Below are 18,828 nucleotides of genomic sequence, written 5' to 3' on the forward strand. Positions count from 1 at the left end.
ATGAATTATACTGCATACTAAATTTTCAATATATATATAATTTTCAATATATATATAATTTTCAATATATATATATATATATATACGATCTATGAATGCGATAAGAATGAGTAACCTCAGTACAAATAAAAGATAATTATTTAACACTATCTCTACAAAATTTAAAGGCTAATATAGCAACGTAAATAAATACATATAATAAATTAGAATGTGTGTGTTTCTTTCTAAATTGAGGAAAACCGTTTATTGCCTGGATACATAACAAGGCTAAATATTATTTCGGAAAAAGCACCAAATGACACCTTATGTGGAAAAATATAGTTTTGAATAGTCACTCGATTAGTTAATAAATGATTTTCCGTACAAATTTCCAATTATAAGAATTTTATTAGCCATTCAGGCCCTCTTGAGAAGTAGGTGGCACCCTCCGAAAACGCTAATATTATTATTTTTTAGCTCCCGTTGGTAGTGAAGTCCAATAATTGGTACATATCGACAGGTGGCAACAAAAAGGAGATTTTATATAAGGACTAAATGAGAGTGGAACTCTAAAACATATCAGTAAAAAGAAGAAAACAAGTTTTGTAAAAAGAAAGACAGCTCATTCAAACTTAATACAAAAGCTGTAGGATAAGAGGACATTTTACTGCACTTAAATTTTTCCAACCCTAGTTTACCGTATATTTTAAAGCTTCACTTTTAATATTATAAGATTTGGTAAAATAAAAAACGTAGCTACATATGTCCGCATTGGTATTTTAACGTACGTTTGCGGATTTCACACAGATCGCATTGGCTTTTCTAGTAAGTATTCCGCTAGTTCCTCTCTCAAACTAAATGCTTCATTTGTTGATCGATTGGAATGAGCAATTTGAATAGATGTCATTCTTGATGAAAGTTGTCCACAATCGAAATTCCCATTTTCATCACTGCTGGCTCTATTCAGATCGAAGTATCCACTACTACTGTCAAGCATTAAATAATTGTGCAAGACTATAGTTGATAAAACAATTTTGTCCACATTTTCTAGAGCAGCGTGAATCGTTGTATGAAGAACTCTCCATCTATTTGCTAATATACCAAAGGTGTTTTCAATGTGCACTCGTACGGAGGATAACCTTTTGTTATAATTTCGTTTGGCGGGTGACAAAGGTAAGGGCGCATGAGATTAGGCTTCAGAGGAAATGCGCTGTCACCGACGAAAAATATGGAAATATTTGGTCCGTACCTACTTGAAATATGGCATCAATTAACTGAAACCTTATCTGTTATAAACATTTTACCTGGAAGGTTATCTGGGGGAGGCATTTCCAGGTCGTTTCTTAGAATCATGTTACCAAATACACTTCGTGCCAAATTCCCCCATCGCTTTGGCTTCCCAACGCACCAACGTCTACAAATCAAAACGTATAGCTATCATCGCATATTGCAATCAGAACTACACTGAATGTCTTTTTGTAATTAAAAAATAGTGAACCACTACGTTTGGGGCAAACTACTTTCACATGTTTGCCGTTCACCGCGCCGAGACAATGGGGCATTCCAGTTTTTGCATAGAACCTGTCCAAAATATAATATATGAGTATATATAGTTACTAAATACCATACTTCAATTGGAGCAAACCTGTCTGCAATGTTTTTCAATTCGGTTTGATTTGGTTGGGCAAGGTAAATTTCGCGTAGTCCATGCCAAATTGCATCGCATGTCTCGTATATTATTTTCCTAACTGTAAAAACACCCAATTTATATGACCAAGCTAAATACTGTGGATTACAGCCTTGTGCCAAGAACCTGTTGAAACTCCATTTTTACACAGATATATAGTTTATAAAGTTACTTACATCAAAGTGATACCCAAACGGATTTCTTCACTTATTGGTTCTCTTATGGAAAAACGTTGAAGCCGCTCTCGTAACAAATTCACTAGCGCATTAAACTTTGCAACATTCATACGTGTTGCCTTGAAGAAATGTTCTTCATCTGAGAGTTTCAACTGTGCGAAGGAAGTTTCGTGGAAGCTCAGAGTCTTCCTTGTACGATTAACTGGCCGCACCCACCATCGCCGCTTCAACTGCTGGCACACCTCGCGATATATATTCACCATTACAAAAATGATGTTTATAATTTTAAAAATTTTCAACAAACGGCCTCTGTTATTCATTTTTGTATATACTGCTAATGCTGACCTTAAATTGAATTCATTTCCCACAAGAAATAGTCACTAATATAAGAAATTATTTTCCATCGAAGAAATGACAGAAAATGTCAGAAAATATCGCCGCCGCTGTCTATTGTGTTTAACTGGACGAAATATCTGAGCGTAAATTTGAAAAATGTCATCGCCCGACGCGGCGTATATCGTCGTCGCTCGGCATTGTGTTTACAGCTTAAGTGTTATTGTGAAGTACTTTAATAAAGGCCATTTTGCATTATTGAATATTGGAGTTATTTATTCAATATTTTAGCGATACGAACGAGAGTAGAAGTTTGCAAATAAGGGGAATTGCAGTAAATTCGTAACAATACATTCATATTTGTAACAGGATTCCCCTAGGTTAGATAAGGATAACAATTGGGTGGAGGAACCTGCTAAGTTATGAAGTTTGGTATTACCCTTGAAACCCCTTAAATCTCAAACAACTTCCAAATTTGACAAGTGTACTATCAGTTGTTCTTCTCTTCGTAGCAGTGCTTCGCCCCATCCAATAGGTGCGGCCGATCACAAATTGTACTAGCAGTCATCCTCTATTGCAGGGTTTAACCACAGTATTTGCTGTAATTTTATACGATTTTTGGTTACATAATACTCCGATAACAAATTTACCGGTTCTGAGCGTTACCGGGCCGACGCTTAGAGCATTGTTCGAGATCTAGTCATCTGAAAGAATCTAACGCTAAATCTCACAAGTTTTATCATACATAATTAAATCTCGAAAGGCAGAAAATTTAAGTGAAATCTTCAATAATTAGTTGAATCATTACAAATATTTCAGATATTGCTATTCATATGTCATGTAATTTTTTGATAGGAAAATATTTTTAGGTAGAAAAAGTTTTTAAGTTCATGGTGGACAGGTGTTTTTTGAAGATTTTAAAGTTTGGATTTTCATTACCAAGTGTTAGTTCTATATAAAATGTACGAAAATAGAATACTCAGATTTTATTTTGCTCTTTGAAAATGTACATGTTTAATTTGAAAATGTAAATTTTGTTCGGGGCTAGAAAACTTCACAAAATTTGAAATTGTGCTGGTGGCCCCACTTTATAGTTTTTTCAAGGAAAAAAAAATCTTCCTATAAAACTATAGTAGAGGAAGCTCTAGAGGCAGGCGCACATTACGCTGCGCGATATGTAGCGGTAGTGGCGCTTCACAGTACGACATATTTTGGTAATTCACATTAAGCGGCAATCGAGCGTCAAATTTCGGCAAAAGTTACTGTATGTTTTTGTTTGCAAAATGGACGGCATAGGGTTTGAAAGCGCAATAGTTTCATTTTTATGCGAAGAAGAGGTTGGCTCGATATAATGCCAATAGATGATGACATTCCGCCTCGTAATTATCCCCATCGACAACCACATTTAGCAGCAGGGAAGTAAAGGGACCCCCTCTGAAATGAAGAAGGCGGTGAGGGATGGTTAATGTCCCTTAGTTTTGTCAATTGGCGCCAAAAAACTCACCCCAAATAAATTTACTACATTTGTATGTAGTCAGTATAAAGGATATTCAATTTTTTTTATTTATAATTATTAAAATATGTAATTAGCTGTACTTTGTTTATTTGCATTTTGGAAATATATTTTGCCGCGCGGTAATTCACATCTAGCGAAAGCAGCACTGCGTGATACTTCCCAACGCGGCTTTTTTGCTAGTTGATCAAATTTGAAATAAATAAGTAAAAAGAATATTTTGCAGTGAAGTGCAGTGCTGCGTAGAGCAGCCTTAACTTAAGTGGAGAGCTATGCTATAAGCTTGATTAAATAGTCTACCAGCAAATTGGGGGATGTGCCCATAGTGTAAACTTAATTGCTACAGATGTGGCAGCATCAACCGGTTACCATTTTGCCCAGGCAACCCTGTACGGCAAACGCCATTTTTAATCAATTCGTAATTTTTCTTCTTGTGGCGTGGTTTGTGAAAGTCTTGAAAACTTTACCATTTTTTTTTAGCAAAGAAGGGATATAATTGTTTACTAAGTAATTAGAATGGATAGTGAGTATATTGCTTAAACTATTACATTGTCGATTAGCTTCCAATATTAATATTGATTATAATGCAGGAGGTGGTTATGGGGGAGGCGCTGGTGGAGGAGGAGGTTATAATAACTTCTCTGTACCACCGCCAAATTTCCAGCAGCAAATGGCACCAAAAAGTGGTTATAACGATCAATCATCATCCTACAATAAAGGAGGTACATATAAATATTTATTGCAAAAGAAATTACGAAAGATAATACGGGTACGATTTTTTAGGTTATGATAGCGGCAGCCGTGGTGGTGGAGGTGGATGGAACGACCGCGGAAGTGGCGGAGGAGGTGGTTATGGGTATGTATCTGCTACTTTAAGTTTTTCTATAAAGAAAAATTCACAAGCTAAGGTCCATCGAAGAGCTTAATCCTCAGAAATAAGGAACAGAAGGGAAAACTATTTTTATAGAGAAAATAAAAACTCGAATTCGCAAAGTATGTTAGGGGTTCTGTGCTGCCGGAAGGTCATGTACGTATACATCCCTTTTAAGTATACGTAAAATAAATGAACAACTTTATATGGGATTTTTGCTTCTCAACTGTTTTCTCCTGATTAAGCAAAGGACAATGTCGAATTTTAATGGTCGATATATAGAGCGAAAATGGGCTTTAGTTCGCAACCATATTAGTTGCTTTAAGGATAAATGTAGTATTACTCGTATCACAGAGGTTCGTGTCTCCGCTATTAAGCATAATTCGATTTGTAGAGTTGATGTAACCCCTGCCGCTAGTCTTCAATAATTGCCCATATATGGTTCTAACTCTCCTTGGCGCGCCTAGCCTAGAGAGTTACAAACAAGCATACATACAAGTGAAGCTACTATAAGCGTGCTAAAATACTAAACTTTGGAGTCTAATATTTCCGTAAAAATGTGATGAAATAATTTAGGGGTACATACATACGCATGTAGGGGTTAATGAAATAAATTATCACCTGTCTTTGCCTCCATTTATCCAACATCTTCAATATCGTTTATAAGTTAGCGGTTAAAGTTTTCAAATGTCACGGAAACTTTTACTGGTTATGGTGCCAGAAATATTGGATTGAAAACAAATTTGTATGTGCTACCATATACACAAACTGTTTTTGTATACATATAACAACATCAACATAAAAGTACATATACATGTTATCGGAAATAAAGGAAAAGTACTAAATATACGTACAATAAAATATTTGTTGTATTTGAGTATGACAGGCGGCATTGGTATTTACACATTCTTAAATGGAGCTCCAAAAGAACTTTTGTTGAACTGGTTAAAACACACTAGTATTTACAATTATAAAGTTCCATTATTCAACAATGGTATTTACGGTAGAGAAGCAATAAATTCCCTATGTGTATATAGCCCATATATAATTTTCCAATACTCTTGATTTTTGGTATCAATATAAATGATTTTATGCAACTTCTTCAAAAGTAATTTTAAGGCTAAAGGTGTTAACAAACAAAGAGTGAATTTTTGAACACAAGGTACTACTAAAAAATTTATACAAGATGCGGTGGTTGTTATTTAACATTCATTTGTTTCTGTGTGAGAAGCAGCAAACTCACTGACAAAGTTCAATACCTTCAAACGTGGTTTAAAGTTGAGTACTATGTTGTGTATGGTAAAGAAGCAAAAAAAATGTATACTGTTTTATGGAGATTTTCACTAAAAATTCATATGGATTACCAGCAACTTTACTTGTTCTTCGGATTACAATGCTGAATGTCAGAAACTTAATACTACAAATTAGGCAGATGGCTCGAGAGTGGTACTTGCTTGTGTTTGCGATCTTAATCGATGTATAGATATATAAACTTACAATATGTACTCAGTAACTACACTGCAAATCATACTTAGTATGCAAATTAAAATGAGTCTTGGTATCCTATTTTAGAAACGGAGGCGGCAGCAAGGATGGCTACAATAAAGGTAAAATAAAAGCAAACCAACAAATTGCTTAAAATTGTGTAAAGTATAAAATCAATTCATTTACTACTTAATTTTTTTTTATCCGTGAATAATTTTCGGTAAACAAAAAAATGCATGACTAGCATTCTTTGTATTTAAAGTTGATATATCAAATTAGGAGGGAGTGTTTTTTCACAGTTTCTTACAGGGGTTGAGTCCAAAGTCAAGCAGTTAAACTTCAAAGATTTCAAATCAAAGTTATATTACAGATACTATAAAGATCTAGGTTTAAGTATACATAACTTGGTATCCAAGTTCAAATTTTTTTTTTATCAAATTTAAAATTATATTTAGAAATATTAAGTGGTGAAGTATACCAAACTTATAGGTTTAAAACTGTTATCTCTAAAACAGCGTGTAGAGAATATGTAATTTATTACTCCAGATAACTGCGTTAGGAAAAAATGTGCCTACTCGCATCAATTAAAACTATATTTTGGTACCACACTACATTTTAGTTATCAAAAGAGTACAACGAAAGTCAAATGGATAAAATGCAAACGGTTCAATAACAAGGGTCAAAATCTTCGAATTTTTATGTGTAGAAAAGGAGGGAGTTTCCATTTCCCTGCCTCAAGATTACAATGAAAGGTAAAAAGTTGTGAAATTGATAAAATTAAGAGTTTGAACTATGTAAATGTAAACATTTTCTAAAATGATACTAAATTTTTTTTTACTTACCAAATTTAAACGAAAGTTTTCCTGTTTGTTTTGGTCACTCGCCATTGAAAGTTGTACTAAGTACCAATTTAGGGGGCGTACTACATAAAAACTTCGCCTGCGAACTTTTGGAATTCATGCCTCAGCAAAGACATTATATACTTTGTAAGAGTTTTTCATGGATAATAATGTTCTGAAACATTTGTGTTGTTTGTGAATAAATATAATATATAAAATCAATGGTAAATTATGAAAATAACAGGATATTAAGAAGTTGGTAGTGTGTTAATATGTTTAGAGAACATTTTTGTCCAAAACATTAGGTAGGGGTTCCTGCAAAAAAAAACATACTACATATAGCTTGATCTGAAAATCATAGTACACTACCCGAACGTTTTTTACAATATCTTAGGGTTTTTTAAATTTTATTTTTAAGGCTCATTTATGTTACGTTTTAATTTTTTATATGTGAACATTCCACGAGGTAAAATAGAGAAGAAGTCGGACACGTTTCAAATTGGTATGGAAGGCTAAAACAGTTCATGTTCGTGTGGAAAACTAGCACTTTTCAATAGTTTGTGAAAGGTGCCAGTTTTCCACGCGAATAACGAACTGTGCTAGTTTCGGTATTCAATAAAAAAAACTCACCAAAAGGTCAATTTACTCATACAATGTAACGTTGTGTGGTGTTGTGGCTGATCTTGCAAAGTCATCGCTCCCATTTCTGTAGAGAAAATCACATAGTGTGAAGGTTCGAATCTCAGCGTCACCATATTGATATCGATTTTTTTTTTTTTTTTAAACTTGTTTTTAAAATTGTTTGTTTTTAATTTCTTCCGTTGCTAATTTTAGAAATGAAACAATATTGGTTAAAGCGTTTTTGGCAAATAATTTTCATACTTTTTCCGAAATTTTCATTTTTGTGATCTGCCCAGACCCACCTCAAATTAGTGACTGCTTTTGTGAGATTGGAGACACAAGACAGCTCATATAATAGCGAATTGTCTAAAAACTGGTTTTCACGCCAAATAGTCTCTAATTGTGACTATAGACGGCTTACTGAATTCAGCTGTTAATATGTTAGCAAGTATTTTTCTTGTACTAAGAATGTTTATAACAGTGCTTCGCGAAATGTATGTGAATGGGCAAGGCGATAAAAGTTTCAAATACTAAGTCTGAAGTTGCTTTATATTTCAAACCGCAACATATTTCGTGATTATGGCGATGTTACTGTCATGCATAAGATTGTGATGAACGCACCTATACAAAAAAAGTCCATTCTGATGAGACCATTATTTACCTCTATTAGATTTGCTTTGGTCTGAAATGAAAATAGAAATCTAGTGAGGCAACTTAAAATGATTTGTTATACACATATATATTTAATATGTAGCAGTCTAAAAGAATCTGCTAAGGATAGTTTAAACCACAATCACAGAAGGGAAGTTAAAGAAAAGTACTTGCAGGCACATTTATGTTAAGCAATGCAAGTACTTTTTATACTCGAGCGTGCTTTGCACACAGAGTATATTAACTTTGATTGGATAACGGTTGGTTCTAAAGGTATCGACAGAGATATAGACTTCCATATATCAAAATCATCAATATCGAAACAAATTTGATTGACTTCCTTCCGACCGTCCGTTAACACGATAACTTGAGTAAATATTGAAATAATTTGGTACACGAGCTTATCTGGACCCAGAATAGATTGGTATTGAAAATGAGCGAAATCGGATGATAACCACACCCACTTTATATATATATAACATTTTGGAAAACACAAAAAACCGGATTATTTAGTAAATAATACACCTAGAATGTTGAAATTTGACGTGTAGACTGATATTGAGATTCTTGATAAAAATTTGAAAAACTTTTTTTAAAATGGGCGTGGCACCGCCAACTTGTATTAAAATCAATTTTATAAATATTATTAATCATAAATCAAAAATCGTTAAACCTATCGTAACAAAATTTGGCGGAGAGGTTGCTTTATCTATAAGGAATTCTTTCAAGAAAAATTAATGAAATCGGGTAAGGACCACGCCCACTTTTATATAAAAGATTTTTAAAAGGCTCGTGGACGAATAGATCGATGAGCTATGCAATAAAATGAACGGCTACCTCCCTGATCTCTCCAGTTTTTTCGCCTCGGGAAACCTGGCATTATCACCGACTAAATCTACCGCGACCTTATTTACAACATGGACGTCCCAAATGTCGACCATTTTGAACATCCACGTCGATGGCAATACGCTACCGACTGTCTTACACCCCAAAATCTTGGGTGTGACGTTTGATCAGGATCTACATTTTGGTGAGCACGCAGCCGCAATTGTTCCGAGAATTCAGAGCCGTAACAAAATCCTCAAATCCCTCGCTGGCAGTACCTAGGGAAAAGATTAAGAAACGCTCATGACTACATACAAAGCAATTAGCCAGCCGATTACGTGCTACGCGTCACCCATATGGTCGCCAAGCCTAAAAATTACCCAGTGGAAGAAGCTACAGGCCTGCCAAAATACTGCTCTCAGAATTGCCACGGATTGTCTTCTTATGTCCCCAGAACACCATCTGCATAATGAGACGAGAATACTCCCCATCAGGGAGAGAAATGAGATGCTGACCAAACAGTTCCTGTTGAATACCCAGAAACCTGAGCATCCCAACAGACATCTGTACGGAGTCATCTCCGTAAGCATTTTGAGGAAATACGGCACCTGAGAACCCAGCCGTATGAAGCGAAAAAACAAGCAGGTCCTTGGTGAACTCCATAAACAGGCGTCGGACCTTTATGCCGGGAATTGCTCGGTGAATCCAGTACTTAAAGAAAAGTATCCAGAACTCGCGGAAGAGGAACGCATACTCCCCAGGGAAACGCGTGTCACTCTTACTGAACTTCGTTCTGGATACTGTAACAGGTTAAACTCTTACCTATCCAGAATCAACCCCGACATACAAAATGTATGCCCCGCTTGCAATGTGTCCCCACATGACACCAACCATCTCTTTAATTGTAATGTGGAACCAACGCCTCTAACACCCCTTTCCTTATGTTCCACCCCTGTTGAAACGGCAAGTTTCCTTGGACTCCCGTTAGAGGATATTGATGACAATTTGTGATCGGTCCCGGCTGTTAGGTGGGGCGAAGCATTGCTACAACAACAACAACGAATAAAATAAGCTATATCTTTGCAAAAAAAAACTTTATATCAATAGTATTTAATTTCCCAAGTGTATTTATAACAATAAATAGGAAAAACTTCATATTTAAAAAAACGGGCGTGGCACCGCCCTTTTACAAATATAATAATTATGTCTCAGGCCTTAAATATTGTGAAAGCTTGCTAAGTGTGAGTGCTGTTTAAAAAAGCAAAAATAAATAAGTTTTATATCTGTAGCAACAAGCCAGAATATTGTTTATGTACCCACATTTGCTTACGGTTTATATATACTGCTTGTATGTAAAATATATTCAAGATTTGGTGATAAAACATATAAACAAATTTTCGGACTTAACATTTTATACATGCAAAAAAAAAAATACTTTTAACTCTTGTTATAATTAGGGCTCGGGGGTCAAGGTGTAAAATGGTTGATGCACTGTGTTACCAAAAACAAAAAAACTTCATTCAATTTAATGCATAAAACGTAAACTGTTTCTCTCTTCACATTGTTTTACATGATCCAATAGTTCGGTTTATCATACCTGAACTACATCCAAACAGTGATTCAAAATAGCTTATAAAAATTAATATTATATTAATTAAATTTTATCCTCAATAGAAAATTATGCTAAAATTAAGAATATACTTTTAGGCGGATACGGTGGAGGTGCCGGCGGCGGTGGTGGTTCTGGTGGCGAAATGGTGACTCAAGAAGATACAATTTTTGTCTCTGGAATGGATCCTGCAACCGATGAAATGGCAATAGAAACGCATTTCGGCGCAATAGGCATAATTAAGGTTGGTTTCAAAATTCTCCATTTTCGTCTTTACTATTTCATGCTTGGTTTAAAATGTTTACTTGTAGAAAGACAAGCGTACTATGAAACCCAAAATTTGGTTGTACAAACATAAAGACACTGGTCTTTCAAAAGGCGAAGCTACTGTAACCTATGATGATACAAATGCCGCCCAATCAGCTATTCAATGGTTTGATGGACGTGATTTTAATGGCTGCGTAATTAAAGTTTCACTAGCGCAACGCCAAAACAATTGGAAAACACGTGGTGGTGGTGCTGGTGGTGGCGGTGGCTTTGGTGGTCGCGGTGGTGGTGGCGGCCGTGGTGGTGGTGGCGGTAGTAGATTTGATCGTGGTGGGTCGGGCAGTGATTACGATTCAGGCCGTGGTGGTGGCGGCGGTGATCGTGGTGGTGGTGGTGACCGTGGTGGTCGTGGACGAATGGGTGGACCTGGCGGTGGTGGAGACCGCGGTGGTGCTCCAAACACACCACAACGCGAAGGTGATTGGAAGTGTAGCAGTTGTAATAATACGAACTTTGCTTGGCGCAATGAATGCAATAGGTACTTCTTTAATAGTTAACATAACATTTCTACTAAGTAATTGGATCGATTTTTCTATTTAAAACAGATGTAAAGCACCTAAAAGTGAGGGCGGAAATGAAGGTGGTGGTGGTGGCTACGGTGGTGGCGGCGGCGGTGGTGGATATGGTGGCGGTGGTGGCGGTTACGGTAATAGTGACCGCAGTGGTGGTGGCTACGGTAATGGTGATCGTAGCGGTGGTGGTGGCGGAGGCTTTGGTAACAGAGATCGCGGCAGTGGAGGAGGCGGTGGTGGTGGAGGATTTAATCGCTTCAGTGGTGGTGGCGGAGGCCGTGGTGGGGGTGGAGGTGGTGGCGGCGGTGGCCGTGGTATGGGTGGTGGTCGACGAGAGGGTGGTGGTGGCGGTGGTCCAGTGCGAGGTGATGGTGGCGGTCGCCCTCGACCTTATTAATTTTTTATTCCAATATTTTTTTTCTAAGTGTGTATTTAAATTTAGAAAACATTTTCATTTTTTAAGTAATGCAAATTGTATTGCAATAAGATCTTAATTATTTTAAACAAATGTGTATGAATAGTTTGCAATGAAAGTACAGACAATTGTAAAACATAAACGTATTTAATGATGACAACTGTGTATTACGGTACGCAAAATTTTGAAAAATAAAGCAGACGTAACCCTTTAATTGAATGACCAAAAAAATATTATTATTAATTACATCAAAGTTTGACTGTTAAAAAACGTAGATTGTCTGTGTACGGAAACAGTATTCGAGGACATCAAACAAGAGAGAAATACTTGGGCTATTCACAAGAGTGCCGTGGCAAGCTCACCTAAGCGAGTGGGATCCAACTACAAATATAAATGTATAATACACATGGTACTAGGGGGTGGGGAATGGCCTAGAAGATTTAATATTGTCATATTAATCGTTCCCGAGATGGGCCGGCTTTGTTTGCCGGGCTTTGTTACCGGTACGTTCCAGATCTATATCCGTCATGGTCCTTTGACGATATCGATAACACTCCCCAAAACTTTTGGGAAAATTTGTGTCCCCATTTTTATTACGATCCCTTAATTTTTCTTCGAGTTATGGCTCCCGAAACATCGAAAATTGCTTAGTCATAAAAGGCCCTGCTAGACATCTATCAGTCATTTGAGTCATCAATTGACAGATATAGCTGATGGAAATTTACATCAGCGTAAAACGAAGTTTCTATAAGGTTGTTACCTTACACGAAATGACAAACCTAATGCCACGCCCATTTTTTTAAATTTGAAGTTTTTCCTATTTACTGTTATAAATCCACTTGGGAAATGAAATACCATTGATATAAAGCTCTTTTTTGCAAAGATATAGCTTATTTTATTCGTCCACGACCCTTTTAAAAATCTTTTATATAAAAGTGGGCGTGGTCCTTAAACGATATCGTCAATTTTTCTCAAAGCATTCCTTATAGTAAAGGCAACCTCAGCCGAATTTTGTTACGATAGGTTTAACGATTTTTGATTTATGATTAATAATACTTGTAAAATTGATTTTATCACAAGTGGGCGGTGCCACGCCGATTTTAAAAGTTTTTTTCAAATTTTTACCAAGTCTCAATATCAGTCCACATGTCAAATTTCAACATTCTAGGTGTATTATTTTCTAAATAATCAGGTTTTTTGTGTTTTACAAAATGTTATATATATAAAAAGTGGGCGTGGTTATCATCCGATGTCGCTCATTTTCAATACCAATCTATTCTGGGTCCAGATAAGCTCGTGTACCAAATTTGGTGAAGATATCTCAATATTTACTCAAGTTATCGTGTTAACGAACGGACGGACATGGCTCAATCAAATTTTTTTTTGATACTGATGATTTTGATATATGGAAGGAAGTCTATATCTCGAAATTAATAAATGCTATTAATCGTTGTGGACAACACAAATGTGAAATGTCAACTGCATGACAGGATGTTCAAGATGGCTACTTTTTCGCATTTTGGCAGCGTTTTGACAAGATGTTCAAGCGACGCATATAGCCGGTATCTTCCGCGGATAGAAAGAGATGCAGGATGATACTACGATACTTTAAAAATCAGGTGATCGGTTCTATTTGGAGAGGAACTTATCGGATATGCATTCGGCAAAGGACAATTAACATCGATAACACTCCCCAAAACCTTCGGGGAGTGTCCTTATGTTGTTGTTGTTGTTGTTGTTGTTGTTGATGTTGTTGTTGTTGATGTTGTTGTTGTAGCGATAAGGACACTCCCCGAAGGCCTTGGAGTGTTTGCGATGTTGATGGTCCTTTACTGGGTGCAGATCCGGTACGTTCCGGTAACAAGCCCGACCATCTCGGGAACGATTTGTTATGACCACATGCGACGTTCTTGGCCATCCCGCCCTTCCAGCCCCCTAGATCCATGAGGAGTTCGGAGTCGCCGGAGCCTCGGCTGTTATGAAACAGGATTCGCCACGGACAGGTGAGGCTGACAATTGGGTTTGGAGAGGCTATATATTGCGCTGGCAACCTGAAAGGGTTGCTCTACACAACTTGAATCTGGTATTTTAGTCGCTTCTTACGACAGGCATACCTACCGCGGGTTTATTCTGACCCCCTAACCCGCTGAGGGAGTGTCTTTATCGTGAAGGGGTTCAGCAGTAAGCGAATGGTAGAGATTCGCTAAAGACAAAAGTCGAAGGCGGTAGATGGGGCAAACATTGATGGAACGAATGGGACCAACAAAACAGAACCGAATGTACTTGCGGGAAAACATTGGTATTGACAAACCCAAATGGACACATCCAAAAGAAGGGAAGAACTTACCAAAAACGATGCTTGGGTCTTTTAAATCCAGGACGTACTACTGTTGTGAAACGTCAAACCGATACTGATGATGCAAAGCCAATCCTTTAAGCTCGTTGTTGTTGGTGTTGTAGCAATGCTTCGCCCCACCTAACAGGCGCAACCGATCACAAATTGTCATCAATATCCTCTAACGGGAGTCCAAGGAAACTTGCCGTTTCAACAGGGGTGGACCATAAGGAAAGGGGTGTTAGAGGCGTTGGTTCCACATTACAATTAAAGAGATGGTTGGTGGGTTTGGTGGTTAACCTAATATTTATTTTATTTTTAAAAATTTATATTTTGTTTATTTTTGAGTTGAGATATTTTCAAAACTAATTAGAATTTTCTTTTTTTGAAGTTATTCAAAAATTTTAAGTTAACACGAAAACTCAATAAAAATTATTTTAAAAATTAAAGTAAAAGAGTACAAAGTAGTTAACACTATATTTACTCCCCCTCCAAGAATATTTGAAACAAACAAATTATTAATTAATATTAAATGTAACCTTTTTTTGTTTTTTGTTGTTTAATGTATTTGTATTTAAATTAGTGTTAATAAGTATGTTTGCTGGTTTAAGTAAATCAATTGAAATATTTTTAATAGTATTTTTGTAGTGAATTGTAAATGTTTTATGTTTCTTAGAGATAACTTTAAAAGGTCCTTCATAAGGTGATTCTAAATTAGATTTACGAAGAACTTTAACAAAAACATACTCACAATTTTCTAATTGTTTAGGAACGAAAAAATTTTCTTTGTTATGATGAAAAATTTTAGAACGAATAAGCGAAAAATATTCTCTTATTTTATGAAGAGCGTCATTAGAAAAATCATGTTCTTTATTACTATTTGGAATAATTAATTCACCAGGTATTCTAAGTGTTTGGCCATAAACAAGTTCAGCAGATGAACATTTTAAATCTTCTTTAATAGAAGTTCGTAAACCAAGTAGAATGAATGGTAAAATGTCAGACCAATGAACCGAGTCGTTTGATGCTATAATTGCTGCTTTTAAAATTCAATGAAATCTCTCTATCATGCCATTTGCTTGGGGATGGTAGGAAGATTTATGAATTTTATGAGAACCTAAAAGTTTAGTTAATTCTGTAAAAAATTTTGAGGTGAATTGTGAACCTTGATCTACTGTAATATTTAATGGTATACCAAATCGTGGTATATAATTTTGAATAAAAGTTTTTACTATAGTATTTGTTGAAATATCTTTAAGCGGATAAGCTTCAGGCCAACGTGAAAATCTATCAATAATTGTTAAAATATAAGAATTTTCATTTGAAACTGGAAGAGGTCCAACAATATCCATATGAATATGTTCAAAACGGCCTGATTATATTTGAATTTTTTGGATAGGAGATTTTTTTATTTTTTGAAATTTTGGATTTTTGACAATTGATGCAAGATGAAGTCCAATCGTTAATTTCTTTACGCATGTTAAGCCAATAATATTTATTTTGAATTAATTTTCTAGTTGTTCTTATACTTGGATGAGATAATGAGTGAATTTTGTCAAATATAATTCTTCTCATAGAATGTGGAACATAAGGTCGAAAAGGTTGTAGAGAAACATCACACCATATGTTTAAATTAATAATTGGAATATGAATTTCTTTTAAATTATTTTTAGAATTTGGATCAGAAATGGTTTTTTGTAAAAATGTATCAGTTTGCTGTTCTTTATATAAAGTTTCTAAATTTATATCTTGAGTTGAAATTGCATTTATTTCTGGAATACGGGAAAGTGTGTCGGCAACTATGTTTCTTTTCCGCGTATATATTGAATATCATTTGTAAATTGAGCAATATATTCAAGATGACGTAGTTGACGAGGAGATCTATCTACTTTAGAATTTAGAATATGAATTAAAGGTTTATGATCAGTATAAATTGTAAAAGTTCTACCTTCAAGAAAATGTTTAAAATGTTTAATTGAATTATAAATTGCCAAAAGTTCACGATCAAATGTTGAATATTTAGTTTCTGTTATAGTTAATTTTCTTGAAAAATAAGCTAAGGGTTCTAGTATATTATTGCTAGTTTTTTGAAGAACTGCTCCAATAGCAACATTTGATGCATCTACTGCTAATGATAAAGTACCATTTTTGTCGAAATGTGTAAGTAAAGTATTTTTAGCAAAAAGTTTTTTTAACATTTTCGAAAGCTGTTGTGGTTTCATTTGTCCAATTTAATTGTTTGAGTTTGTTTTTAATTGCATGTGTTAACGTTTCATGAAGAGGACTAAGTTCTGTTGCTAACATTTTAATATATTTGTGATAGTAATTTATCATACCTAAAAATTTTTGTAATTTATTTATAGAAATTGGTTTTTCAAAATTGGTTATGATTTCAATTCTATCTAAAGATGGTTTAATACCTTCGCCTGAAATTTCGTAACTTAAGAAATTTAATTTATTTACACCGAGAGTACATTTTGAAGGTTTAATATTTAAATTATATTCTTCAAGTCTTTTGAAAACTGATTTTAAATGATTTATATGTTGATCTTCATTATCACTGGCAATAAGAATGTCACCAATGTATGTAAATACAAAATCGAAATCAGAAAATACTTCATTAATAAAGCGTTGGAAAGTTTGAGCACTGTTTCGTAAACCGAAAGGCATTCTTACGAATTCGAACATTCCAAAAGGGGTAGTTATTGCAGTTTTATAAATGTCTTCTTCTGCCATTGGAATTTGGTGGTAAGCACGCACAAGATCAATTTTTAAATCAATTGTTAAATCGTGGATATGTGGTAAAGGATACCGATCTGGTGTAGTAATAAAATTAAGTCTTCGATAGTCTCCGCAAGGTCTCCAATCATTTGGTTCTTTTTTAGGAACGAGATGAAGTGGAGATGCAATAGGAGAATTTGAGGGTGTGCATATACCAGTTTTAACTAAAAATTCAAATTCAGTTTTAGCAATTTTAAGTTTGATTGGATCAAGACGTCTGGGTTTCGAAAATGGTAAAATACCTTTTGTTTCTATCCTGTGAACCGTATGGTGTTTAACTTTTTTAGTATAATCTGGTTCGCAGGTAATAGATGGAAATTCATTAAGTAATTTTGAAAACTTATTTTCGACAATAGGAATTTTGAGAGAGAAAATATCAGAAAATCCAGAAGATCCAGCAACTTTAATTTTTGTAGTAGAATCCATTATTTCTTTATTTTTAATATTGACAATAATTCCGAATTTTTCTAAAAAGTTTGCTCCTAAAATTAGTGTATCAATATTCGCAATAATGAATGGAAATTCAAAATCTCTTCTTAAACCCAAATCAATTTTAAGTAGTTTTGTACCGAAAGTTTCAATTGAAGAACCGTTTGCTGCAGTCAAAGTAAGATCCGAATTTCTTTTATAAATTTTAAATTTAGAAAAGGGAATAACTGATACAACTGCACCGGTATCGATAAGAAAATTAAGTTTATTGAATTTATCAAATATGAATAGGCGACGAGTAGGTTTAATAATAGTTCCATTATCAGTCACCGTCATAATGGATCGTTTCAGTTTAAATTTTGTTCGTAATTTGAATTATGATTTTGATTAAAATTGCATGGGGGTATACATTTAAAAGCGTTATTCTTAAATTTTTTGTGATACCAACAAATAGTTGTTTGTGAATTAAAATTACGATTGTTTGAAAAATTTCTTGATCTTGAAAAATTTCGAGATTTAGATCTATTTCTATCTTTAGATCTTGAACGGATTTGTAATTTATTAATATCATTAGAAATTTTATTTAAATTTTGATAAATAGCCGTAGTTAATTCAGTTAAATTTTTAACGCATTGTTCTAAAATATTATTTATACTTGAGACTACAGGAGATTTGGAAGAATGAGGTTTATTGATTAAATCAAAAAGTTTGTCAGCTAAAATAGTAATTTCATCTCTGTTTTGATTATTATTGGAAGTCAAATGAATTTGTATTTCTTGTGGTAATTTACGAATCCACAATTTAAAGAGTAATTCTTGGTTAACTATGGAGTCAGAACCTATAAGTGATTTCATAAATCTGAATAAATCAGATGGTGAACGATCACCCAACTTCAGTTTTTGAAAATAATTGTTCTAATCGTTTTTCTTCGCTAAGAGAAAATCTTTCACATATAATTTGATATGATACAATGATATATGATACAATCAATATTTATTAAAAAGAGGAGGAGGGTTAATAACATCGAAACTTTTAGATATAGTATCTCGTTGAAGAGTAATTAGAACATTTTGAAATTTTAAATTATCATCATTGATATTGTTAATTTCAAATTGTCCTTCAACAAGCAAAAACCAGACATCGGGAGATTCTTGCCAAAATTGTGGTAATTTAATAGATTTAGTAGAAGAAATATTTGTAAAGTTATCTTGTGTTGAAGTATCTTGTGTTATATTAGAGATGTTGTTTTGTGTTGTATTAATGTTAGAATTTTGAGTTGTATTGTGAGTCATTGTGTTATTTGAATAGTTGTTGTTTTGATTTTCCGAATTTGTAAACTTACGGGTTCGTATTTGAAAATTAGAAAATATTTAAGATTTTTTTTGGAAAGGGAGTTAACAATTTAAATAAAATATTTAATTTTATATAAAAAATAAGTAA

The 18,828-nt window shown here is 34.5% G+C and overlaps 1 protein-coding gene and 1 pseudogene across 4 annotated transcripts; one reads left to right on the forward strand and one right to left on the reverse strand.

Moving 5' to 3' along the window:
• Window positions 1-106: 106 nt before the first annotated feature.
• LOC137248290 (uncharacterized) lies at window positions 107-2,276 on the reverse strand (annotated as a pseudogene).
• Window positions 2,277-4,070: 1,794 nt separating this feature from the next.
• On the forward strand, window positions 4,071-12,082 carry caz (cabeza). Of its 4 annotated transcripts, none has more exons than XM_067783604.1 (7): window positions 4,071-4,211; window positions 4,279-4,410; window positions 4,472-4,544; window positions 6,132-6,166; window positions 10,688-10,833; window positions 10,901-11,394; window positions 11,462-12,082. In XM_067783604.1, the coding sequence occupies exons 1-7, from the start codon at window positions 4,205-4,207 to the stop codon at window positions 11,823-11,825; spliced, it is 1,251 nt and encodes a 416-aa protein (XP_067639705.1). In that variant the 5' UTR covers window positions 4,071-4,204; the 3' UTR covers window positions 11,826-12,082. The 4 variants fall into 4 exon arrangements, with proteins under 4 accessions (XP_067639705.1, XP_067639707.1, XP_067639706.1 ...); XM_067783603.1 differs by having other exon boundaries at window positions 4,110-4,211; window positions 4,267-4,410; XM_067783606.1 differs by lacking the exon at window positions 6,132-6,166.
• Window positions 12,083-18,828: the final 6,746 nt, after the last annotated feature.

This window comes from Eurosta solidaginis, chromosome 4, assembly GCF_040869045.1.
Source record: "Eurosta solidaginis isolate ZX-2024a chromosome 4, ASM4086904v1, whole genome shotgun sequence".
NCBI classification, from domain to species: domain Eukaryota; kingdom Metazoa; phylum Arthropoda; class Insecta; order Diptera; family Tephritidae; genus Eurosta; species Eurosta solidaginis.